The 27717-nt window shown below is 37.0% G+C and overlaps 1 protein-coding gene across 12 annotated transcripts in view; it reads left to right on the top strand.

Annotated features, from left to right (window-relative positions):
• The window catches only part of CCDC7 (coiled-coil domain containing 7), a 481360-nt gene that overhangs the window by 338009 nt on the left and 115634 nt on the right, over positions 1 to 27717 (top strand). For 10 of the 12 annotated variants that reach the window (XM_035729112.1, XM_035729118.1, XM_035729115.1 and 7 more), the window contains 3 exons: positions 2764 to 2847; positions 5486 to 5569; positions 27117 to 27200. In XM_035729112.1, the coding sequence (XP_035585005.1) occupies positions 2764 to 2847; positions 5486 to 5569; positions 27117 to 27200 (252 nt within the window). The remainder of the gene's footprint in view (positions 1 to 2763; positions 2848 to 5485; positions 5570 to 27116; positions 27201 to 27717) is intronic. The other 2 variants (XM_035729117.1, XM_035729113.1) reach the window with 1 other exon arrangement.

Below are 27717 nucleotides of genomic sequence, written 5' to 3'. Positions count from 1 at the left end.
TGGTCCAGTTTCTTTCTTTTGCATGCTGGTGTTTTCGTAATACCATTTGTTAAAGGGACTGTCTTTTTGCCATTGGATATTCATTCCTTCTTTCTTAAAGATTAGTTGACCATATAGTTGTGGGTCCATTTCTGGGTTTTCTGTTCTGTTCCATTGATCTATGTGTCTGTTTCTGGGCCAGTACCATACTGTCTTGATCATGATAGCTTTGTAATATAGCTTGAAGTCCAGAATTTTGATGCCTCCAGCTTTGCTTTGCTTTTTCAGGATTCCTTTGGCTATTCAGGATCTTTTGTGTTCTATACAAATTTTAGGGTTGTTTGTTCTAGCTCTGTGAAAAATGCTGCTGGTATTTTGATAGGGATTGCATTAAATGTGTAGATCACTTTGGATAGTATAGACATTTTAACAACATTTGTCCTTCCAATCCATGAGCATGGAATGTTTTTCCCTTTCTTTGTGTCATCTTCAATTTCTTTCATAAGTGTTCTGTAGTTTTCGGAGTACAGAACTTGTACATCTTTGGTTTGTGAATCAATCAATATGGTACACCACATAATAAAAGAAAGGATAAGAACCATATGATCCTCTCAATAGATGCAAAAAAAAAAAAAGCATTTGACAAAATACAGCATCCATTCTTGAAAACCCCAACAAAGTAGGATAGAGGGAACATACTTCAACATAATAAAGGCCATATACAAAAACCCGCAGCTAATATCATCTTCAATGTGGAAAAACTGAGAGCTTTTCTTCTATGGTCAGGAACAAGACAGGGACGTCTCACCACTGTTATTTAACATAGTACTGGAAGTCCTAGCCTCATCAGTTGGACAATAAAAAGAAATAAAAGGCCTCCAAATAGACAAGGAAGAAGTTAAACTTTCACTATTTGCAGATCACATGATACTATATATAGAAAACCTGAAAGATTCCACCAAAAAGTTGCTAGAACTAATACATGAATTCAGTAATGTCACAGGATAAAAATCAGTGTACAGAAATCTGTTGCATTCCTATACACTAATAATGAAGAAGCAGAAGTAGAAATCAAGGAATCAATCCTGTTTACAATTGCACCAAAAACAGCAAGATACATAGGAATAAACCTAACAGAAGAGGTAAAAGATATGTACTCTGTTATATATATTTTTTAAAATAACTCAGTGATCTCCAAGAAGAATAGGATAAAAAAAGAATTTGGAAAGTGAGAGGACATGACAAGAGAGAAAAATGTAATTTTTACTAGATTATAAATTTCTCTAGCATGTAACTTTTAATTCCTAATACTTAACATGATCTTCCCTCATACTGTTCTCATTTTCTCTTGCTCTTTACTTCCTCAATTCAAATGAAAAAAACCTTTCTTGTATATACCAGTTGGAGAAAGAACCAGAGAAGTTAAAATACATCTGCTGGGGTGTCTGGGTGGCTCAGTCATTAAGCGTCTGCCTTCGGCTCAGGTCATGATCCCAGGGTCCTGGGATGAAGCCCTGCATCGGGCTCCCTGCTCCATGGGAAGCCTGCTTCTCCCTCTCCCACTCCCCCTGCTTGTGTTCTCTCTCCTGCTGTGTCTCTCTCTGTCAAATAAATAAATAAAAATCTTAGAAAAAAATAAAGTAAAATACATCTGCTAATACCCCCAGGTTTTTGGTGCTCTAGATCTTATTACATTCACAATCTGTTCTTACTTCACTATTGAAAACTTGTTCTGCCTAATCTGACACATCTCATTTTAGTTATGCTGCAGCAGGTTACCACCTTTATACAGATTGCAGTGTTGGTACATTTGTATTACCAAGGTCATAGTGCAATCTTTACTATTTATTAACTCAGCCATTTTTCCAAAGACTTCCACATCTCTGTGACTAGTTCATAACATATTTTCAAATTTAGGTACATGCTGTTAGAACCAACTTGACCACAAAACTTTAGAGCCAGTGGTTGACCTTAGGTAACCATTCCTTTTTCAGTATAAACTCTCCTTTAGCCATGTTCATATATATTTCTTATAATGGGATCTATTCGAAAGTTTTACTTGATTCAAAAATTCAATGAAAAGAGACCAAATCTCAATCCTGGTACTTCTGCAAATTTAATCACTTTCTCCTCCCAAGCTACAATGTCTATATGTCAAAGAGACCTGTGAAAGCCTGTTATTTTTCTCAATACACAAAATATCTTGCTATTCTTTTCCATTACTGATACCTGCTCTTTCTCTCTCTCTTTTTTTTTTACAACTAAATAGCATAAAAGGGCATAAAATATTCTTGGACTAGTCAAAGAATTTCTACCCTGGTAATTTTCTGTGGCAATGGAGATCATTATTTGCAATGTAACCTGTGGGGAATAAACTTTATGTTCCACTTCACTAGGTATATCCTTACAGTATGATTATGATTTTAATGGAAACTCAAAAGTTATATTATTATCATAAACTCTCCAGGATATTTTAATTTAGCATAAGACATGGCAGTGTATGGAAAAAGCACTGGTTAAAGGATTATGAGATGTGAGTTTGTGTATTAGTTTTGTCATTATCTGGATACACAGTCTTGGTCAAATCATTAACATCTCTAAGCCTCAATATATGGAGGCTTAATGATTGCTAATATCCCTTCCAATAATAAGGTCTACTGATTCTGCAATACAAATATTTCATTATAATGCTTATTCATTAACAACAAGGCTGGTTAAATTAGTGCTACACACACACACATTATGATTAACTTATGATGTATTTTCATATGTTTATTTCTATAGAAACTAATATAGAACACTTGAAATGTGTTAATGGAACATGCATATTGGTGGAGGAAATGAAGATACAATCAGAGAGACTTCCTGGTAAGAACAAGGGTTTTCCAAGTCTAATATTTCTGGGTTGTTTACCTTCTTTGGGGTTTAATGAAGGTTGGGTCTAAATGACAAGAGTACCTATATGTTATTATTATACAGGTAAAATCTTCATGAATAGTCTCATAATTCATTATACCCCGGTATTTACTAGAAATAAAAATTTAGATATTATGAGTTTTAGAACTCATTCATTTAGAAATTAAACCATAAAAAATTAAATGCTATAGTGACCTTAGAATATGGTTGGTGAAAGTATGTCTAATGCTATTCTATTCATTTTCTATTTCTGGCTTGGAGAGAAAATTCCTTCCAATTTGCCAAAGGAGAAAGGCTACCTCATGAATATGATAATAACAAGAGGAATTTAGGATAGTTGATTCATTGGTTACCATTTCCCTCTATTTGATGGAAATACCAGGCATATTATGCAATCTCAACTGTAGTAGAGTACATTAGTTGTGTTACATAGTTCAAAGATGGTACTGCTGCCTTTACTCATGTCAGTGATAGACACACTGCCCATTGACTTCTAGTGTGATACCAAAGAGGCAGACAGCTTAACAGATATATAAAAGAAAGGTACAAAGACAACCCTGTTAAAAACACTGTCATCCAAAGGTGACTGTGGGCATGTCCAAAGACATTGCCCTCTGGAAACAACTGTAAGGGAAAAGATATTATTTTGAAAAGAACAACATGGAAATCCAGCAGTTGAAAAATACAGTAACTGAAATTTTAAAATTCACTAGAAGTGCTCAGTAGATTTATACTGTCAGAAGAAAGAATGAGCAAATGTAAAGTATTACAATGAGAGCAGCAAAATTAGAGCAGGGAATATAATTAAAAATAATGGCTGAAAGAGAACTAGATATTATAAATAAAATGATTAACATAGCAGACACTATACATATTTGCTCTTCTTTCAGTTTCTCTATAGGGCACAAACTTTTATAAATAAACAATTTAACTGATGAATTTATTTTTAGAGGTGTGGAAAGAGAGTAGGACTTTAGAGTAATATACAAAACTCTATATCCAAAATATGATGTAACATTTCTAAATCTGACTGGAATTAGAGGAGTATAAATCTTAAGTAGATTCAACAATTGTGGTGACAGTTACACATTTCTATGAACATATTAAAATGACTGATTAAACATTTAAAATGGGGAAATTGTGTACTATATGTATAATATGCTATATTAAAAAAAATAACTCCGAGAACTCCAAGCAACAGAGGATTTTTTAAAAAGACTTAAAGCAATGGGAGGCTATTGTGAAGGAGGAAAATTGTGACTCTTAATATATATTAAACACACTTTTTATGATCCTAGTGTTTAATCCAATCTATACTCAAGGGCTATTCTCACTGCCTCCCCCCTCATATAAGAATCCCTTGTTTTCTCAATTCATGTGACTCAGTTCTTCTAATTACATCCGCTGGAGAAAGACCAGAAGGCTAAAATATGTCTGCTAATGTTTTCCAGTTATGTATTGCTATAGCTCATATTACTTTCACAAATGCCATTACTTAATTACTGAAAACCTGTTCTGCCCAATCCAGTTTTATCTCTGGTTTTAGTAATGATGTCCCATCAGGTCTCTGCCTCTGTTTAGGTTACAGTGGCAGTATATTTTTTGCTGCCATGGTGGTAGTGAAAACTTTAAAATTCATGGGCTCAGTCATTTCTCCAAAGCAAGACTTCCAATCTGTGATGTCTGGATCATGACAGTGTTTCCCACTTCACGTATATGTGTGTTAGAACCATTATTGCCCACAAAACTTTACCCAATAGGTAACCCAGAGTCGCTAATTCTAGTTATTTCTTTCGCAATGTGAAATTCTTTTAGATGAGTTTCTTTTTATTTTTTCTGTCATTAGACCTACGTAGTAGTTTCCACATCCAGGAAAAAGCTAAAAATCATGTTAAGACTCAAATGGAAAGGGATGCAATACCAATGCTCCCATTATTGCAAATTACCCACTTACTCCTCCCCAGCTAGAAGGTCTACATACTAAGAGGAACTTGAGAGAGCACTTTATCTCATTCCATATGTTATTTGATACTCTTTTCCATCACTAATGCCTACTTGATTTAAAGTGACATAACTTAACAAAAGGGAGAGCATTAAAAGATTCCTGGACAAGTCAAAGAATTTCTGCCTCACAGTAACATCTGTGACTCCACTGACCATAGTTTGTAAATTGACCTGGGGAAAAAAAAACTGTGAAGTTCTGCCTTACCAGGTATATCCCTACCATATGAATGTGTTTTTAAAATGTACGTGGAAGTTATGCTCTGGGGTGATTTGAATTTGCACAAGGCGTTATGTTTTCTGGGTAAAGCCCTAGATGAAGCATCAGTTTGTGCATCAGTTTGGTCATTACCCAGATATGTCACCTTTGTCAAATCAGTAAACATCTCTATGCTTCAGTATAATGAGGTTACATGTCTACTAATAGTTCTTCAGATTGTAAGGTATTATGTTTCTGCAACCCAGATATTTCATTATAATTCTCCTCCTATATAGTAAGGAATGCTAACTAGAGGAATATTAGACACACAAACACACATATGTTAACATTTACCTTACAAAAGTGTTTTGGAACTGTTTATTTCTATAGAGATGGATACAGAGCCCCTCCCAGGTGCTACCGGAAGAGGTATAATAAAGAAGGAAATCAAGACACAGTCAAAGAGTCATCCTGGTAAGAACAAAAATATTTCAAGTCTACTTAAGGTTTATTTATTTCTTCTGGAGTTTAAATTTGGATCTTTAAGGACTATAGAACCTGTGTTATTATGACATTATAAAACATCTTCATAAAGTCCCTCCTATAATTAGTGGAATTCTAGCAGTTACTAAATGGACAATTAGCCACATATTATAGGTTTTAGATCTCATCCATTAAAATGTGATCCTTAAAAACCCAATGTGAAATTGCGCTTGGAATATGCTTGATGGAAGCATTTCAAATGCTGTTGTACTCTCTTTCTTTTTTCCGGCTACATAGGATAGTTGCTTTGTATTTGCAAAGCAGAAATTCTAGCTTATGAAATGGGTAAGAAGAGGAATTTAGTGGATAGTTATTTCATTGGTTACTAATTCCCTCTATATGATTGAAATATCAAACAAATTCATAACATTTCAGGTGAAGTAGAAACCTTTAGTTTTGTCATATAGTTCATAGTTTATACTACTGCCTCTTGTCCTGGTGGAACTGTGTTTCACACACTTCTTATCCATCCTTGTGTGATGTCAAAGGAGGCAGAGGACTTAACAGAGAATCAAAGGAAAGAAATAGTGAATGGGACCCCTTTTAAGAAGCTGTCATCCAAAGGTGACTGTGTGCATGCCCAACTCTATGCCCTTGGAGAATCAACATTAGGAGCTTCACACTGCAGGGAAGGAGACGTCAGTACAATAGAAAATGGTCCAGCCTGACTTTTATGTAAATAATCAGGGAAACAACAACATCAAACCTTCAAAGGGGAGGGGAACTCAGTATCCAGATTTGCTGCACTATGTTATCTAAAATGCCCAGTTTTTACCAAAAAGAAAATATGAGACATGCAAAGAAAAAGTAAAGTGTGTATGGAAAAAACATACCATAAAACCTTATTGTGATTATCCTAACGGTAGGATATTATAAAACAGTTATTAATATTTTTAATGAATTAAGGAAACCAAGGGAAGGAAGGGAAAGGAAAGTAAGTAAAAGGAAAGAAAAGGAATATTGATGACAATGTCTTATTAAATAGAGATTATCAAAAAGAGATAGAAATTATTTCTAAAAATGAGAATTGGAAAGACAGGAAGTTGGTAGAGCAGGAGGATACTAGGCCCACCCCTTTCCACAGACACTTAGATAACAGCCATATCAGTTCAACTAACCCAGAAAATGACACAAAGACTGTCAGAAAAGATAGAGAGGAGGCCACATCAATAATGGCAGGAGGCACAGAGACCTGGTGTGAACCAAACTCCCTGTGGGACTAACTATACATAAGAAGAACACCACAATCATGGAGAAGGGAGAGGACAGACCCATCACCAGGCCCCCCGGTCATGTGGGACCTGTACTGGGAAGACAAGTCCTGGTAACATTCGATTTTGAAAATCAGTGGGGCTGAGTTTCATGAGTTTTTTTTACAAGCAGTGGGGCTTAACTCTGGGTACTTTAAAAATCAGTGGGCTTAACCCTGAAAGAGCTGGAGGGTAACAGAAAACTTAGTCTTTGCCCTTAAAGAAACAGCATATGTAACAAACCCACTGAGATACAGCATAGAAGTGGCATAGTGAAAAATGCCAGAGGTATACAGGAAAGAGTTTCTTTTACTAATCTCAGAACATGCACAGGAGGGACAAGGACCTTTAGGATACTTATCCAAGAAAAAAAGAGCTGGGAAGACCCATTTTTCTCACCCCGAAAGCTATATGCTTAGACATCTACAGATATCAGAGCAAACATCCTCTACTAACTTTCTAAAGCTGTTCACCCTCCCTTGCATTCTCCTGCAAATATGTCCCATACCACCCATCCCACTGTGCAGAAGTCCCTCCAAAGTGGTGTCTGACCAATCTCATTCTACAAGCAGCCCCAACAGTGACAGGCACCACTCCAAAGTGACTCTTGTCCTGGGGAGAGGGGAAGAAAACCACATACACCAGTTCCACCACAGTCCCAGCAGTGGGCAGGAGGCAGATATCTGATCCAACTACTGGGCCTGCCCACCAACAAAAATCTTACAGGGGACAGCACAGGAAGAAAGCCCTGCACTTCAGGGTCATTGCAACCTCAATAGCCTGACTGGGGGCAGACATCTGGTCTGACTACATGCCCCACTCACCAATGAAAGCCTCTCAAGGGACAATGCAGAGAGACAGCCCCACACTTCAGGGTCATTGCACCCTCAGTAGCCTGACTGGGGGCAGACATCTGGTCTGACTTCATGCCCCACTCACCAGTGAAAGCCTCTCAAGGGACAATGCAGAGAGACAGCCTTGCAGTTTGGTGTGACTGCAGCCCAGAGAAAAGGGCTAAGAGCAGACATCTGGTCTGATACAACCACAAGCCCAAGGTGGTACCAGATAGGCCCCTTAACAGCACAGGGGAAAAAACCCACCCAATTGCAGCCAACTGGACTGAAGGCAAATGCAGCTCAATCAGAACAGTAGGGTGCACACAACACACACAGGAAACACCATTGAAGTTCCTGATTCTGGTGAACAGGGGACATTGCACTACAAAATTTCTTTATAAGGTTACTATGTTCAAGACCAGAAGATGTATCTGACTTTCCTAATACATAAAAACAAACACAGAGAATTAGGAAAAAAATAAGACCAAGGAATGCATTCCAAATGAAAGAGCAGGACAAAATCACAGCAAAAGAGCTAAATGAAACACATAAGAAATATTCCTGATAAAGAATTCAAAGTAATAGTCATAAAATAGTCATAAAGATACTTACTGGAATTGAGAAAAGAGTAGAGAAGCATCTCAGTGAGACCTTGAACAGCAAGATAGAAAATATAAAAAGGAACCAATCAGAAATGAATAACTCAATAACTGAAATTAAAAATACACTAGAAGGAATAAACAGCCTATAGTAAGCAAAAGAAAGGATCAGTGAGCCAGAAGACAAAATAATGGAAAGCAACCAAGCTGAAGAGCAAAAAGGAAAAAAAAAAATGAGAATAGGTTAACAGCAACATCAGCAAGTGTAATAAAATTTGCATTATAGGGATCCCAAAACAGGAAAGGGGGCAGAAAATTTATTTAAAGAAATAATAGCTGAAAACTTCTCATAACTGAAGAAGGGAAACAGAAATCTAGATCCAGGAGGCACAGAGAACCTCCCACAAAATGAACCTAAGGAGGCCCACAACAAAACACATAATAATTAAGTTGACAAAAATATTGATAGAGAATTTGAAGAGCAGAAAGAGAAAAGTCACATATAAGGGAAACCCCATAAAGCTGTCAACTTACTTATTTTTCAGCAGAAACTTTGCAAGCCAGAAAGGTGTGGCATGACATATTCAAATATGGCTGAAAGGGAAACATCTGCAACCAAATGTACTCTATCCACCAAGGATATCACTCAGAATAGAAAAATAAACAGTTTCTGAAACAAATTGTGGTTAAAGGAGCTCATCACCACTAAACCAGCCTTAAAGAAATATTAAAGGGAATTCATTAGAAAGGAAAAGGCATAATCAAGAGTAAAAAATTAGGAGAGGAAAAAAATTCTCATGTAAATACAAACTTTATAAAAGTAGGAGAAGAATCACTTATAAAACCACTATAGAGATTAAAACACAAAAGCAATAAAATCAATTGTATCTATAAAAATCAGTCTAGAATTCCCAAAATTGAAGCTTGTAAATTATGACATCGTATAAATAAAACATGGGGTGGGGGGAGTAAAATTTGGGATTTTAGAATGGATTTGAACTTAAGCAACAATTGACTTAATATAGATACATAAGATGTTATACATGAACCAAAGAGTAACCACAAGTCAAAAATGTATAATAGATATACAAAGAATAAAGATAAGGAACCCAAGCATATCACTAAAAAAAGTCATCAAACCACAGGAGAAGAGAGCAAGAGAAGAGAGAAACAGAACTATAAAAACAACATAAAACAACTGAAAAAAGGGCAATAAGTACATACCTATCAATAATTACTTTGTCTTTTTTTTATTTATTTTTTTTTATTATGTTCAGTTAGTCAACATATAGTACATCATCGGTTTTGGATGTAGTGTTCAAGGATTCATTACTTGCATATAACACCCAGTGCTCATCACAACACGTGCCCTCCTTAAATACCTATCACCCAGTTAAACCATACCTTCAACGCCCTCCCTTCTGAAGCCCTCATTTTTTCCCCGGAGTCCAGAGTCTCTCATGGTTTGTCTCCCTCTCTGATTTCTTCCCCCATAGTTTTCCCTCCCTTCCCCTGTGGTTCTCCATGCTATTCTTTATGTTACACATATGAGTGAAACCATATGATAATTGTCTTTCTCTGCTTGACTTATTTCACTTAGCATAATCCCCTCCAGTTCCATCCATGTTGATGCAGATGGTGACTATTCATCCTTTCTGATGGCTGAGAAATATTCCATTGTATATATGTGTCACATCTTCTTTATCCATTCATCTGTTGAAGGGCATCTCGGCTCCTTCTACAGTTTGGCTATTGTGGACATTGCTACTATGAACATTGGCATACATGTGCCCCTTCTTTTCACTACATCTGTATCTTTGGGGTAAATACCTAGTAGTGCAATTGCTGGGTAATAGGGTAGCTCTATTTTTAACTTCTTGAGGAACCTACATACTGTTTTCCAAAGTGGCTGTATCAGCTTTCATTCCCACCAACAGTGTGAGAGGGTTGGTTACCTTTCTCAGCATCCTCATCAACATTTGTTGTTTCCTGTCTTGCTGATTTTAGCCATTCTGACTGGTGTAAGGTGGTATCTCATTGTGATTTTGATTTGTATTTCCCTGATGAGAAATGATGTTGAGCATTTTTTCATGTGTCTGTTAGCCATTTTTATGTCTTCTTTGGAGAATTGTCTGTTCATGTCTTCTGCCCATTTCTTGACTTGATTATTTGTGTTTGGGGTGTTGAGTTTGAGAAGTTCTTTATAGATTTTGGATACCAGCCCTTTATCTGTAATGTCATTTGCAAATATCTTCTTCCATTCTGTGGGTTGCCTCTTAGTTTTGTTGACTGTTTCCTTTGCTGTGCAGAAGCTTTTTATCTTGATGAAGTCCCAAAAGTTCATTTTTGTTTTTGTTTCACTTGCCTTTGGAGACGTGTCTTGAAAGAAGTATTTTGGGTTCTCCACATAAAGTATCATGTCATCTGCAAAGAATGAGAGCTTGACTTCTTCTTTGCCAATTTGAATGCCTTTTATTTCCTTTTGTTGTCCAATTGCTGAGGCTAGGACTTCTAGTACTATGTTGAACAGTGGTGATAGTGAACATCCCCATTGTGTTCCTGACCTTAGGGGAAAAGCTCTCAGTTTTTCCCCATGGAGAATGATATTTGTTGTGGGCTTTTCATAGATGGCTCTTATGATATTGAGGTATGTTTCCTCTATCCCTACACTGTGGAGAGTTTAATCAAGAATGCTGTATTTTGTCAAATACTTTTTCTTCATCAATTGAGAGGATCATATGATTCTTGTCCTTTCTTTTATTAATGTGCTCTATCACATTGATTGATTTGGGAAAGTTGAACCACCCTAGGAGCCCAGGAATAAATCCCACTTGGTCATGGTGAATAATCCTTTGAATATACAGTTGGATCCTGTTGGCTAATATATCCTGGTGAGTATTTTCACATTCATGTTCATCAGGGATATTGGTCTATAATTATCCTTGTTGATGGGTCTTTATCTGGTAATGCTGGCCTTATAGAACAAGTGTGGAAGTTTCCCTTCCATATATATCTTTTGAAAGAGCTTCAGTAGAATATGTATATTTTCTTTTTCTTTTCTTTACATTTTTTAAAAGATTTTATTTATTTGATAGAGATCACAAGTAGGCAGGCAGGCAGGCAGTGGGAGAGGGAGAAGCAGGCTCCATGCTGAGCATGGAGCCTGATGTGGGGCTTGATCCCAGGACCCTGGGATCATGACCTGAACTGAAGGCAGCCGCTTAACTGACTGAGCCACCGAGGAACCCTGGTATTTTTTCTTCTTTAAATGGTTGGTAGAATTCCCCTGGGAAGCCATCTGGCCCTGGACTCTTGTTTTTTTGGGAGGTTTTTGATAGCTGTTTCAATATCCTAGCTGGTTATGGGTCTTTCAGATCTATTTCTTCTTGTTTCAGTTTTGGTAGTTTATAAGTTTCCAGGAATGCATCCATTTCTTCCAGATTGTCTAATTTGTTGGCATATAGTTGCTTATAATATGTTCTTAAAATTGATTGTATTTCCTTGGTGTTGGTCATGATCTCTCCTCTTTCATTCATGATTTTATTAACTTGGTCCTTTCTTGTTTCTTTTTGATAAGTCTGGCTAGGGGTTTATCAATCTTATTAATTCTTCCAAAGAACCAGCTTCTAGTTTCATTGATCTGCTCTACTGTTCTTCTGGTTTCTATTTCATTGATTTCTGCTCTAATCCTTATTATTTCTCTTCTCCTGCTTGCTTTAGGCTTTATTTGCTGTTCTTTAGGTGTAAGGTTAGCTTGTGCATTTGAGATTTTTCTAATTTTTTGAGAGAGGCTTTGTAATGCAATGTACTTCCATCTTAGGACAGACTTTGCTGTATCCCAAAACTCTGAACAGTTGTGTTTTCATTTTCATTAGTTTTCATGAATTCTTTTTAAATTCTTCTTCAATTTCCTGGTTGACCTATTCATTCTTGTATTAAAAAAAGATTTTATCTATTTGACAAGGAGAGAGATAGCAACAGAGAGAACACAAGCAGGGGGAGTGGGAGAGGGAGAAGCAGGCTTCCCGCTGAGCAGGGAGGCTGACATGGGGCTCAATCCCAGGATCCTGGGGCCACGACCCAAGCCAAAGGTGGACGCTTAATGACTGAGCCACCCAGGCACCTCCCCATTCATTCTTTAGCAGGATGCCCTTTAACCTCCAAGTGTTTGAATTCCTTCTAAATTTCCTCTTGTGTTTAAGTTCAAGTTTCAAATAATTGTGGTCTGAAAATATGCAGGGAATAATATCAGTCTTTTGGTATCAGTTGAGACCTGATTTTTGACCTACTATGTGATCTATTCTGGAGACTATTCCATGTACACTCGAGAAGAATGTGTATTCTTTTGCTTTAATATGGAATGTTCTCTATATATCTGTGAAGTCATTGGTCCAATGTGTCATTTAAAACCCTTATTTCCTTGTTGATCTTCTGCTTAGATGATCTGTCCATTGCTGTCCTGTGGGGTGTTGAAGTTACCTACTATTACTGTAATATTATCTATGTGTTTCTTTAATTTGGTTAATTGGTTGATATAATTGGCTGCTCCCAAGTTAGGAGCATAAATATTCATAATTGTTAGATCTTCTTGTCGGGTAGACACTTTAAGTATGATATAGGGTCCCTCTTCATCCCTTACTACCATCTTTGGTTTAAAATCTAATATGTCCAATATGAGGATGGCTACCCCAGCTTTCCTTTGAAGTCTATTAGCATGATAAATTGTTCTCCACTCCCTCACTTCAGTCTGGAGGTGTCTTTAGGTCTAAAATGAGTCTCTAGTAGACAGCATATGGGTGATCTTGCTTTTTTATACAATCTGATACCCTGCATCTTTAGATTGGAGCATTTAGCCCATTTACATTCAGAGTAACTACTGAAAGACACGAATTTAGTGCCATTGTATTACCTGTAATGTCCCTGTTTCTGTAGATTGTCTCTGTTTATGTCTGGTTTATGTTACTCTTGGGTTCTCTTTGCTTACAAGATCCCCCTTAATATTTCTTGCAGGGCTGGCTTGGTGGTCACATATTCTTTCAGTTTCTGTCTGTCCCAGAAATTCTTTATCTCTCCTTCCATTCTGAATGGAATACTATCTTGCTGGATAAAGTATTCTTGGCTGTATGTTTTTCTCATTTAGTACTCTGAATATATCATGCCAGCACTTTCTGGCCTGCCAGGTCTCTGTGGATAGGTCTGATGTAAGGCTAATGTTCCTACCTCTCTTGATTAGGAACCTTTTGTCTTAAGCTGCTTTCAGGATTTTCTCTTTAATCTCTGAAATTTGTAAGCTTCACTATTATATGTCAGGGTGTTGATCTATTTTTATTGATTTTTTGGGGGGTCCTCTCTACCTCTTGGACATGAATGCCTATTTCCTTCTCCAGATTAGGGAAATTTTCAGCTATGATTTGCTCAAACACACCTTCTGACACACACTCTCTCTCTCTTCCCCCTCAGGAACCACAATAATTCTTATATTGGGCCGTTTTATAGCATCACTGATTTCTTGAAGCCTCTCCTCATGGCCTATTAGTTGTTTTTCTCTCTTACCTCTGTTTCCTTCCTTTCCATTAACTTGTCTTCTGTGTCACTTTCTCTTTTGCCTCATTTACCCTAGCTCTTAGAGCATCCAATTTAGACTACATCTCAGATCACTTTTAATATTGGCCTTATTAGATCTCATATCTACACCTAGAGATTCTCTAGTGTCTTTTATGCTTTTTTCAAGTCCAACTAATAACTGTATAATTGTCATCCTGAATTCCAGCTCTGACATTTTACTTATATCCATACCAATCATCCATATCTGCCACTCTCTGTGGCAGAGAGTATTACCTCTGGTTCTTTCTTGTGTTGTGAATTACTCCTTCTAGTCATTTTACCCAGAGAAGAATGTGTGAACGAGTAAGCAGAATCAAAAATATCAACCAAGACCAAAGAAAAATACACACTAGACAAATCCAAAGAGATCAGAAAACAAAAAAAAGAAAGCAAAAGAACAAAAAGAAAGAAAGGAAGGAAGGAAGAAAAGAAAAAGAAAGAAAGAAAGAAAGAAAGAAAGAAAGAAAGAAAGAAAGAAAGAAAGAAAGAAAGAGAAAGAGAAGAAAGAAAGAAAGAAAGGAAGGAAGGAAGGAAGGAAGGAAGGAAGGAAGGAAGGAAGGAAGGAAGGAAGGAAGGAAGGAAGGAAGAAAGAAAACTGGAGGGGTGGTGGTAGTCAGAGAGAATATAACCTCATAGGATGGACAAAACAGAGTGAAACACACTGTGTTTTGGTCTCTGTGTTAGAAGACACTAAATCCCAAAATTATAAAGAAAACAAATTTATATATATACAAAAATAAAATGGAATAGAGTGAAAGGAAGTAAAAAATGAAAAATATATCTATAAAATGTAAATGTAAAAAATGGAAGCTAAAAAAAGCCTTAAAGACCAGGAGTCGATAAAGTAAGAAACTAGTTGAAAAAGGAAAAGAAGAAAAAATGATATGGAAAATTTTAAACTAAAAGATAATGAATTATGAGAAAAAAACCTTGAATTCTATATACCATTTTCCCTTATCACTGAAGTTTTACAGTCTTGTCTGGTTCATAAATTTGCTGTGCACCTGTCGTTCTAGTTGGTCTTCTGGGGTAGGGGCCTGCTGCGCTGCTTCTCAGGTGTCTTTACTTGGATAGAGTTATACCACTCCTTGCCAGGGGGCCAGACTCAGTGTAAGCTGTTCCTCTGTGTGGCTTTTGTTCCCTGAAGTCTTTCAATGCCTCTTTAGAGGATCAAAATGAGAAGGGCCATGCTCATATCTCTGGCCTCAGAGCCAAGAGATCATGGTCCCCTTTCTTCAATAAACCCTCAGGGATAAGTGGTCTTCACTTTTATGTTTGCCAAACTCTGCAGACTCCTGCAGTGTGCATCCACACTGATCCTCCCAGGGAAGGCAAAGGATCCCACATTACTGCACTTTTTAGGGCCCTGGCATGGAGAGGGGTTGCTGATGTGTGTGAACCTGCTCCTGCTCTCCCAGGGGAAGGTGGAGGACTACCTCATTCCTGTTTGTTGCAGGCCTCTGGCACTGAGAACTGTCCCCAGGTCCTGTGTGCACCCGCTGCACCCCCCCAAGGGGAAGGCAGAGGGGCCCCAATTTCCTGTCCTTTGCATAGTTCCAACACAGAAAGTGGTCACCCAATTGAGCTACGGCTCCCAGTTTATGGCAAATAAAGCTGAGAACCTCCTCCCGGGCTCACTGACTGTAACCAGTTTCCCTGCTCTGATGCTTGGGAACTCTACCAGCTCGGGCACCCCCATTATTTCTGTCTCTGGAGATCCTGAGACTACACTGTCCCAAATTAGAATTTGGTCCCTTTCCACCACCTGAGCTCCTTTCAGGCAGGGATGTCTCTCACTGGAGCAGATTTCTAAGCGTTCCAATTTTGCCCTCTGGGGCTATCTTTCTGGTAGCTGGCTTGTGAGGCTCCGTCCTCCTTCATTTATCTTCCAATATATCCCCTCATATTTACTTCTCCATACCTCCTACCTTGCAGAAAGTGGTCACTTTTCTACTTGTAGAGTTCTAGATATTCCTTTCTTACATCTCAGGTTGAATTCACAAGTGTTCAGAATTATTTGATAGTTATCTAGTTAAATTCAAGGGACCAGATGAAATGAGGTCCCCTACTGTTCTGCCATCTTGCCTCCACTCTTCCATGTATTTTTTTTTTCATTCTTCTCTAATTTCCTGGATGACCCATTCATTCTTCTGTAGGATGCCCTTTAACCTTCATGCATTTGTGTTCCCTCCAAATTTTTTTCTTATGATTTATTTCAAGTTTTAAAGCATTGTGATCTGAGAATATGCATGGTATAATCTCAATCTTTTTGTACTGGTTGAGACCTCATTTGTGACCCAGTGTGTGATCTGTTCTGCAGAATGTTCCATGTGCACTTGAGAAGTATGTGTGTTCTGTTCCTTTAGGTTGAAATGTTCTGAATATATCTGTGTAGTCTATCAGATCCAATGTGTCATTCAAAGCCTTGTTTCCTTGTTGATCTGCTTAGATGATCTTCCATTGCTGTGAGTGGGGTGTTAAAGTCCCCTACTATTACTATATTATTATCAATGTTTTTCTTTAGTTTTGTTATTTGTTGGTTTATATATTTGGCTGCTCCCAAGTTAAGGGCATAAATATTTACAATTGTTAGATCTTCTTGTTGGATAGACACTTTTATTATGGTATAGTGTCCTTCTTCATCTCTTATTACAGTCTTAGTTTTAAAATCTAGTGTGTCTGATATAAAGATGGCTACTCCAGCTTTCTTTTGGTGTCCATTAGCATGATAAATTGTTCTCCACCCCCTCACCTTTAATCTGGAGGTGTCCTTGTGTCTCAAATGAGTCTCCTATAAACAGCATATTGATGGGTCTTTTTTTTTTTTATCCACTCTGATATCCTATGTCTTTTGATTGGAGCATTTAGTCCATTTACATTCAGAATAATTATTGAAAAATATGAATTTAGTGCCATTGTATTAACTATAAAAATCATTGTTTCTGTAGACTGTCTTTGTTCCTTTTCAGGTTTGTTACTTTGGACCCTCTCTTTGCTCAAAGCATCCCCTTTAATATTTCTTGCAGAACTGGCTTAATGTTCACAATTTCCCTTAGTTTTTGTTTGTTCTGGAAACTCTTTATGTCTTCTATTCTGAATGACAGCCTTGGGGATAAAGTATTCTTGGCTGCATCTTTTTTCCACTTAGCGCATTGGAGATATGCCAGTCTTTCTGGTATGCCAGGTCTCTGTGGATAGGTCTGCTGACAGTCTTATGTTTTTACCCTTATAGGTTAATGATTTCTTCTTCCAAGCTGCTCTCAGTGTTTTCTCTTTATCTCTGAAATTTGCAAGCTTCACTATAATATGTAAAGATGTTGACCTATTTTTATTGGTTTTGATAGGGGTTCTCTGTGCCTCCTGTACTTTATTGTCTGTTTCCTTCCCCAGATTAGGGAAGTTCTCAGCTATAATTTGTTTAAATAAACCTTCTGCCCCCCCTTTGTCTTCTGGGACCCTTATTATGCAGATATACTTTCACTTTACGGTATTGCTGATTTCTTGAAGTCTCCCTTCATGATCCAGTAGTTGTCTTTCACTCTTTTTCTCAGCTTCCTTATTTTCCATCATTTTGTCTTCTGTATCACTGACTCTTCTGCTTCATTTATCCTTGCTGTAAGAGGCTCTGTTTGTGATTGCATCTCAGTAACGGCATTTTTATTTTTGACTTGATTAGATTTTAGTTCTTTTATTTCTACAGTAAGAGATTCTCTAGTGTCCTCTATGCTTTTTTCAGCCCAGCCAGTATCTTTGTACTCATTGTTTTGAATTCTAGTTCCAACATCTTATTTATCTGTATTGATTCAATCCCCAGCAATGAGTACTACCTTGTGTTCTTTCTTTTGGGGTGAGTTTCCCCATCTCATCATTATGTCCAGAAAAGAATAGAAGAAAGAGAAAAGACAAAAATAACACCACCAAAATAAAACAAAACAAGGTAGAAGAAAACAAAATAAGAAAAAAATCAAACAGGAAGTAAAACAGAACAAAATAATAAACTATGTCCTGGGTGTATTTTGGTCTGTTTATTCAAAGAAACTAGATCCCAAAATAGGAAAGGTAGAAGAACTTATATATGTACAAAAATACAATACAAAACAATACAATGAAAGGAAACCAAAAATAAAATATTATATATATATAATATATATAAAAGTAAAAATTAAAAAAATTTAAAAACTGAAAAAATAAAAACATAACTGAAAAAAATAAAACTGAAAGACTAAAGAATAATAAAAAAGAAACACGAATGTTTTATACTGTTTCCCCAGGAGCTGAACTTTGCAGTTCTCTGTGATTTTTTTTAAGATTTTATTTATTTATTTGACAACGAGAGACACAGTGAGAGAGGGAACACAAGCAGGGGGAGGGGGAGAGGGAGAAGCAGTCTTCCTGCTGAGCAGGGAGCCCAACTGGGGCTCGATCACAGGACCCCAGGATCATGACCTGAGCCGAAGGCAGGCGCCCAACGACTGAGCCACCCAGGCACCCTGCTGTTCTCTGTGATTGGTAGTGCTAACCAGTTGTTCCTGCCAGTCTTTTGGGGCAGGGGCCTGTTGCCCTGATTCTTAGGTGTCCTTGCACTTGTGAATTGTGCCTCCCTTGCCATAGGTCCAGGCTCAGTGTAAGTGTCTCCAGATTGCTCTTTTTGGTGCTGTTTTACTCTCTGAAGTCTTTCAGCACCACTGGGTGGGATGAAAATGGGGGGACCCCAATCTCTATCCCCAGAGCTGAATGTTCATGCCCCCCACTCTTCAGTGAGCCCTCACAGAAAAGCAGTCAATCATTCTTATCTCCCTGGTTTCCCACTGAACTCTGTGTTCACCCGGTCTGTGACCAAGCATTTTTATCTCAGGCATATGACCCAGTTTTGAGTCTCCAAACTTTACATACTTCTATGGCATGGACTCACACAGTTCCTCCCAGGGGAGGGAGGGGGTCTCACCACCCGTCTGTCCCTGCCCAGAGAGTGGTTGCTAACCATGCAGCAGTTCCTGGCTTATGGCAACACTGAGCAGAAAGCTGTCACCTAGACTCACTTGTTTTCAGCTGGCTTCCCACTCTGATGCCTGGGAACTCTGCCACCCCCATTCTGTTTGTGACCCTGGGGTTCCTGAGACCATGCTGTCCCACCTGGGATTCTGACCCACTTTGCCACCTGAGCACCTTTCAGTCTGAGATGTCCTCCACTGTAGCAAATTTCTAAAAGTTCCAATTTGTGCTCTGCTGCTTATAATACTTTGTGGTAGCCTCCTTAATAGGCTCCCTTCCCTCTCCCATATCCTCTGATATATTGCCCTGGATTCATGTCTCCACACCTTCTACCTTCAAAAAGTGGTCACTTTTCTATTTGTAGAATTGCAGCAATTCTTTTCTCAGATCTCTGATTTCACAGGTGTTCAGAATGATTTGATAAATATCTAGCTGGATTCCAGGGACCAGATGAACTTAAGGTCCCCTTTTCCTCTGCCACTTAACCTCACCACCCAGTCACCACTTTTATTTGGCATACTACTGGAAGTCCTAACCATAGCATTCAGATAACAAAAAGAAATAAAAGGAAACTTAATTGGCAAGGAAGAAGTAAAACTTTCACTATTTGCATATGAGATGATACTATATACAGAAAATGTAAAGACTCCATCAAAAATCCACTAGAACTAATAAATGAATTCAGTTAAGTCACAGGACACAAAAGTAATATACAGAAGTCTATTGCATTTCAATATATTAATAATGAAGTAGAAGAAAGAAATTATGAAAATAATCCCATTTATAATTGCACCGAAAAGAATAAAATACCTAGAAATAAACTTACCCAAGAAGGTAAACAATCTGTACTCAACAAACTGTAAAAAATTGGTAAATGTAATTTAAAATGACAGAAACAAATGGATGCTCATGGATTAGGAGAACCAATATTGTTAAAATGTCCATACTATGCAAAGTAGTATACAGATTTAATGCAATTCCTATCAATGTACCAACAGCATTATTCACAGAACTAGGGCAAATTATCCAAAATTTGCATGGAACCACAAAAGACTTGGAATAGCCAAAGCAATCCTGAAAAAGAGAAAACTGGAGGTATCACAATCCCAGATTTCAAGATACACTACAAATCTGTAGTAATTAAAACGGTATAATACTGGCATAGAAATAGACACATAGATCATTAGAACAGAATAAAGAGTCCAGAAATAAACCCATGCTTTTGTGGTCAATTAACCTATGACAAAGCAGGCAAGAATATCTATTGGGAAAAATACAGTCTCTTCAAGAAATCATATTGGGAAAACTGGACAGCTAAATGTAAAAGAAGGAAACTGGACCACTTTCTCATACCATACACATACATACACACAAATGCAAAATGGACTAAAGACCTAAATGTCACATGAAACCATAAGATTCCTAGAAGAAAACATAGGCATTAATCCCTTTGACATCAACTATAGAAATATTTACTAGGTAAGTCTCCTCTGGCAAAGGAAACCAAAGCAAAATTAAACTGTTGGGACTACAGCAAAATAAAAAGCTTTTGCACAGCAAAGGAAACAATCAGCAAAACAGGGACAAACTACTGAAAGGGAGAAGCTATTTGCAAATGATATATCCAATAAAGGGCTAATATCCAAAATACATGAAGAACTTATACAACACAACAACAAATAAATAAATAATCCAACTAAAAATGGGAAGAGGATCTGAATAGACATTTTCCAAAAAAGATATACAGAGGCCAACAGACACATGAACAGATACTCAACATCACTACTCATCAGGGAAATGCAGATCATACCATAATGAGATATCAGCTTATGCCTGTCAGAATGACCAAAATAAGAAACACGAGAAATAACAAGTGTTTGTGAGGATATGGAGAAAAAGGAGGACCCTCAGGCACTCTTGGTGGGAATGCAAGCTGGTGCAGCCACTGTGGAAAACAGTGTGAAAGTTCCTCAAAAATTTAAAATAGAATTACCATATATCCAATAATTTCACACTCTGGGTGTTTACCCAAGGAAAACTAAATAACTCGTTAAGATATATGTACCTCCATATTTATTGTAATATTATTGGCAATAGCCAAGATATGAAAGCAACCCAAATATCCATCCATAGCTGAATGGTTATATATATATAAAATGCAATATTACTCCACCATAAAAAATAAAGAAATCTTGCCATTTGCAACAACATGGATGGATCTAGAGGTTACTGCTAAGTGAAAGAAGTCAGTCAGAGAAAGATAAATACCATATGATTTCCCTCATATGTGGAATTTAAGAAACAAAATAAACAAGCAAAGAAAAAAAAAAGAGACAAACCAAAAAACAGACTCTTAAATATAGAGAAAAAACTGGTTGTTGCCTGAGGGGAGGTTGGTTTGGGGGAATGGGTGAAATAGGTGAAGGAGATTAAGAGTACCCTGGTTTTGAGGTAAAGGGGGAGCTAAGATGGTGACATAGTAGGAGGACCATAGGCATGTCTTATCCCTTGAACACAACTAGATAGCTATCAAATAATTCTGAATACCCAAGAAATCGACCTGAGGACTGACAAAACAAACTGCATATCAAGAAAATGCCACATCAAGGAAGTTAGGAACTGTGGAGAGGTGGCTTGGGGGAGAAACTGATCACAGATGCGGTGGAGTCAGGGGGAGCCCTGATCATGGAGAAAGGCCAGAGAGAGCGGAGCACACAGGGCTACACACAAAGAGAATACTTCCCCAAAACCACTGGCTGGAAAAAGGAGAGGGCCTGGTTTTCATGAATTCTTAAACCAGTGGGGCTCAAAACTGGAGTTTTAAATGTTGGCAGGCTTGGCTGGGATAGAGCCCTGAGAAAATTACACTACTTCTGGAGAGAAAAATAGGCAAACAACTCCGGAGCAGAAGGCACAAACTGAGGATTGCCTAAGGCACACAGGGAACCCATCTGTGAGAGGTGGCATTCACAGAGATGCCTCTCTGGGAACAAAAGAGCCTATGGGTGCCATTTTCCTCCCCCACTCCTCAGCATAGGCATAGGTGCTGGCTAAATAGGACACTGGCTCTTTAGCCTGCTTTGTTCTAATTCCCATGGCCCTTTGCTCCAGTTCAATCGCCCTTCTCCATCAAACCTCATCCATTCCAGCATGGCAAGACCCTCCCCCAGAAGACCAGGGCAGGCTCCTGCCACAGCACATCCCTCACATTAACCAAGCAGAGAGTTCTGCAAGGCTTTGTTCTAGTGGAAGTAGCATAGGGTCTCATTTAGAAAGCAGACGAGGGCATGCCTAGTTAAAACTTGCAACACTCTGGTCAAGGTCCAAACACTCCCCACTGCAGGCAAGGAGAGCCTCTGCAGACAGTGGCCTAAAGGAGGGAGCAGCGAACACACAACAACTGAGTGCACACAAAACATACAAGAGACACTCACTGTAGTGCCAGACCTGGGACACCATATGACCTCTTCTTCATAAAGCCATTACTCTCAGGAGCAAGAAACATAATGGGATTTTCTAACATATAGAAGACAGAGACTTAGACAGAATGCCAAGGTGGAGGAATTCATCCAAAAAGAAAGAACAAGAAGAGGTCACGACCAGAAATCTAATCAAGACAGATGTAAGTAATATGCCTGATGGAGAATTTAAAACATCATAAAGATACTCACTGGGCTTCAGAAAAGAATGGAAGACTTCAGGGAAGCCCTTACCCCAGAGATAAGAGTTAAAAAAAGAATCAGTCAGAAATAAAAAATGCAATAACAGATTGGAAATGGGCTGGATGAAATGAACACAAGGCTAGAAGAAGCAGTAAAATGAATAGGTGATATAAAAGACAAAATAATGTAAAATAATGAAGCTGAACGAAAGGGAGAAAGAATAATTACGGAACATGAGAACAGAAGTAGGGAACTCAGTGACTCCATCAAACATAATAACATTCATATTATAGAAGTTCCAGGAGAAGAAGAAAGAGAAAAGGGGGCAGAAAATTTATTTGAGGAAACCATAGCCAAAAACTTCCCTAAGCAGTATGGTACTGGCCCCAAAACAGACAAATAGATCAATAGAACAGAAGAGAAACCCCAGAAATGGCACACTATATAGTCGATCAGTCTTCAACAAAGCAGGAAAAAATATCCAATGGAAAAAAAGGCAATCTCTTCAAAAAAATGGTGCTGGGAAAACTGGACAGCCACATGCAAAAGAATGAAACTGGACCACTTTCTTATACCATACACAAAAATAAATTCAAAATGGATAAAAGACCTAAATGCGAGAGAGAAAACTATCAAAATCCTAAGGAAGAACACAGGAAGTAACCTCTTTGACTTGGGTCATTGCAACTTTTTAATAGATATGTCTCCTGAGATGAAGCAAACAAAAGCAAAAATAAACTATTGGGATTTCATAAAAGTAAAAAGCTTCTGCACAGTGAAAGAAATAAACAAAAAACTAAAAGGCAGCCTTTGGAATGGGAGAAGATATTTGAAAATGATATATCCGATAAAGGTTTAATATTCAATATAAAGAATTTATCATACCCAACAACCAAAAAATAAATAACCCAGTTATTGGGCAGAAGACATGAATAGACATCTTTCCAAAGAAGACATCCAGATGGCTAACAGACACATGAAAAGATGCTCAACATCACTCGTCATCAGAGAAATACAAATCAAAACCACAATGAGAAATCACTTCACACATGCCAGAATGGCTAAAATTAACAATACAGGAATCAAGAGGTGTTGGTGAGGATGCAGAGAAAGAGGAACCCTCTTACACTGTTCCTGGGAATGTGGCCTGGTGCGGCCACTCTAGAAAGAATTTGGAGGTTCCTCAAAAAGTTAAAAATAGAACTACCAGCAATTACACTACTAGGTATTTACCAAAGGATACAAAATACTAATTCAAAGGGATACGTGACCCAGATGTTTATAGCAACATTATCAACAATAGTCAAATTATTGAAAGAGCCCAAATGTCCATCGACTGAGGAATGGATAAAGATGTGGTATATATATATATATATATATATATATATATATATACACAATAAAATATTACTCAGCCATAAAAAAGAATGAAATCTTGACAGTTGCAATGGCATGGATGGAGTTAGAGTGTATTATGTTAAGTGAAATATGTCAGAGAAAGCCAAATACCATATGATTTTAATCATATGTGGAATTTGCAATGTTTTGAACATGCAACCTAGGAGGGAAAAAAAGAGAGGGAAATCAGGAAACAGACTCTTAACTACAGAGGACAAACAGAGTTGCTGGAGGGGATGTGGGCATGGGGGTGATGGTTTAAATAGATGATGGGGTATTAAAGAGGGAATTTGTTATGATGAGCACTGGGTGTACTATGTACATGATGAATCACTAAATTCTTCACCGGAAACTATTACACTGTACCTTAACTAACTGGAATTTAAATAAAAATTTGGAGAAAGGAAAAAAATAAGTGTATACTTATGGTGATGAGCACTGAGTAATGTATAGAACTATTGGATTATTTCATTGTATATCTGAAGCTAATGTAGCACTGCATTAGTTATACTTCAGTAATTTAAAAAAATGATAACTGTAGAGTTTAATGTACATTAACTGCAAGAAAATATTCACCAGCAGGGCTCTAGAGTAGATTTGAATGGTCAGAAGATCCTCCACACTCAAAGTATGGATATAGTAGAAATAGAATAGAGAGAAAGGGATAAAAAATATTGGAACAAATAATGGCTAAAAATTTTCAAACATATTTTATCTTAAATATGAATCTGTACATTCACGCTCAATGAAATCTAAGTGGAATAACCCCAAAGAAATCTACAATCAGACCCATCATAGTGAAAACAAAAACACAGAAAATCTGAATGCCACAAAAAGAAAAACAGCTCATCATGTAAAAGAGATCCCTGATAAGATTCAGACCTCACTTAGTTTCAGAATCTGTGGAAGCCAGAAGGTAGTGGGATGGCATATTCAAAGTGCCGAAATTAAAAGCTGTCACCAAATATCATATGCAGCTAAACAGTCTTTCAAAAGTGAAGATGAGATAAAGTCCCAAATAAATAAAAATTGAGAGAATTGATTACTAGCAGACCCACCTTATAAGAAACATGAAAGAAAGTTCTTAGGTGCAAAGCAATTGACCTCAGGCAGTAAATAAAATCCCTCTCCCAAAAGGGCATGGTTTAAAGGTATTCTGTAATTTAAAAGACAGTATGAGTACATATTTTGTCTCCTCCTTTATTTTAATTTATTTAAAAAGCAATTGTATAAAACAATATATTATTGTTTTGTTGGACCTATAAAATATGGAAAAATAATATATTCCATGGTAGCAGAACAAAGGAGATGTGTGGAAGCCGTGATATATTTGAATAAGAAAATAATTCCAGATGTTCAATCCAAAGGAACAAATGAAGAGAATTAGAAATTATAAATAAGAAGGTTAATATAACAAACCCTGTAAATATATACTTCTTTCTTCTTTCAGCTTCTTCAAAGGGCATAGGGTATGTAAAGAAACAATTATATTAAGTGACTTTATAGGTACAATAGTGAAAAAGTGAGGAAGAGGTAACAGAGCTATATAGAAATAACATTTCTATAGATTGCTGAATTTAATTAGTATAAATCTGAAATAGATTCTAAAATTGATTGTGGTGATAGTTACCCAACTCTGTAATTTTTAAAGAAACCATTGAATGGGACACTTTAACTAGGTTAATTGTGTGGTATGTTATGTATTTTATTTAAAAAGTAGCTTAGTGAACTACATGTAGTAAGAGATTTTTGAAAGATTTAAAGCAATAGGAGGATATTATGAGAAGAGACATTGTGACACTTGCTAGATTTTAAGTTTCTCCAGTGTGTACCTTTTAATTCCTACTTCTTAATCCAATCTTCCCTCAAAACTATTCTGGTTACTCCCCCTGCTTAACTTTGGATCCTTTGCTTTTTTGATTCAAATTACTCCATTCTTCTTATATCTTCTGGAGAAAGACCAGAGGGGCTAAAATTATATGTTTGATGTTCCCCAGTTTTGTGTTGCTGCAGCTCATATTACTTTCACAAAATGTTGTTAATTAATTATTGAAAATTTTCTGCTTAATCTGATGTATTTTTGTTTATTTTGTTAACGATGCCCCAGCTGGTACCCTCTCTGTAAAGAATGTGGTATGGTACATTTAAGATGCCAGAATCATAATGCTACTTTTAATATTTCTTCATGGATTCAGCCATTTCTTCAAAGCAAGATTTCCACTGTATAGTGTCATGATCACGACAGGATTCCAACTCCATTTACATGCTCTACTAGAACCAACTTCTTTCTACCCCCTAAACTTTTGGCACAATAGTAGACGTTAGGTCACCAATCCTAGTCATCCTTTTCTCGATATGAAAACCTTTTTAATAGCTTTCATGTATTTTCTATGTCATTGAATCTAGTTAATTATAGCAAAAATTTGAATCACATAAAAAAATCAAATGGAAATGGATCCAATCAGAATCCCGATACTGCTGCAAATTTTACCATTTCCTCCTTGCAAGCCACAAAGTCTACATGCTAAAGGAACCTCAGAGGACACTTTTTCTTGGTCCAATGAATATCTTATTATTATTTTCATCACAGATGCCTACATGATTTACAGTTATGTAATCTAAAAGGGAATTAAAATTTTCCTGGACTAGTCAAAGAATTTATGGCTCATGGTTAGTTTCTGTGGTTAAGACCATGGTGAATTTACAGCTGTCCTGTGGAAAAAAATATGTTGAGTTCTACCTCATCAGGTACATCCCTACAGAGTGAGTGTTTTTTTAGTGTAAACCTGGAAGATATATATATATCATAAATTCTCTGGGATGATTTCAATTTGTATGAAATAACATGGTATAGAAAAATCATAGTTAAGGAATTATGTGGCATAAGATTGTACATTAATTTTTGTCATTCCTTGGATATCATTAAACATCTCTAACTTCAATATAATGGGGCTTATTTAATTGCTCCCTCTGTTCCAATTTAAAGTTTTGTGATATTCTGATGCCAATATTTCAATATAACTCCTTTTCTGTATTAATTATTAAGAATTGCTAATTATCTAGTTCCACACACATACACACATTCATATGTAAATGGTTATCATACAAAGTGTCTTGAAATCTGCTAATTTCTATAGGGACTAATGTAGAACACTTGACAGATGCAATGGGAAGAGACATAACAAAGGGACAACTCAAGGTACAATCAGCGAATCTCCCTGGTAAGAACAAGAATGTTAAAAATCTAATATTTCAGGTTTATTTATCTTATCTGGAATTTAATTAAGTATGGATTTTTAATAACAATGGTATATCTTGCTTATTATTACATGGGCAAAAGTTTTCATGAATTCCTTCCTTTAATTAGTTGAATTCTTATATTAAGTATCAGTGTAAAACTACTACATATTATTAGTTTTAGAACTCATTCATTTAGAATTTAATCCACAAAACCAATGCTATAATAACCTTAGAATTTGCTTAGTACAAATATGTCCAATTATAGTCTACTCACTGTTTCTGACTTAGATAGAAGTCTTTTCCCCTAAATTTGCAAACATTAGGATGGTGATTTGATGAATGTGATAAAACAAAGTATATAGCAGATAGTTATTTCATTGGTTAGCAGTTCCCTCTATGTGATGAAATTGTCAGGCAAATTTATAATATCTTAGCTGAAGTAAGAAGAGTTCTTTAGTTATGTTATATAATTCAGAGGCTACACAACAGAATTTAGAC

Source organism: Zalophus californianus, chromosome 9 (assembly GCF_009762305.2).
Source record: "Zalophus californianus isolate mZalCal1 chromosome 9, mZalCal1.pri.v2, whole genome shotgun sequence".
Taxonomy (NCBI): domain Eukaryota; kingdom Metazoa; phylum Chordata; class Mammalia; order Carnivora; family Otariidae; genus Zalophus; species Zalophus californianus.
Note: the sequence above shows the minus strand (reverse complement) of the source record. Positions and strands in the feature narration are given on the sequence as shown.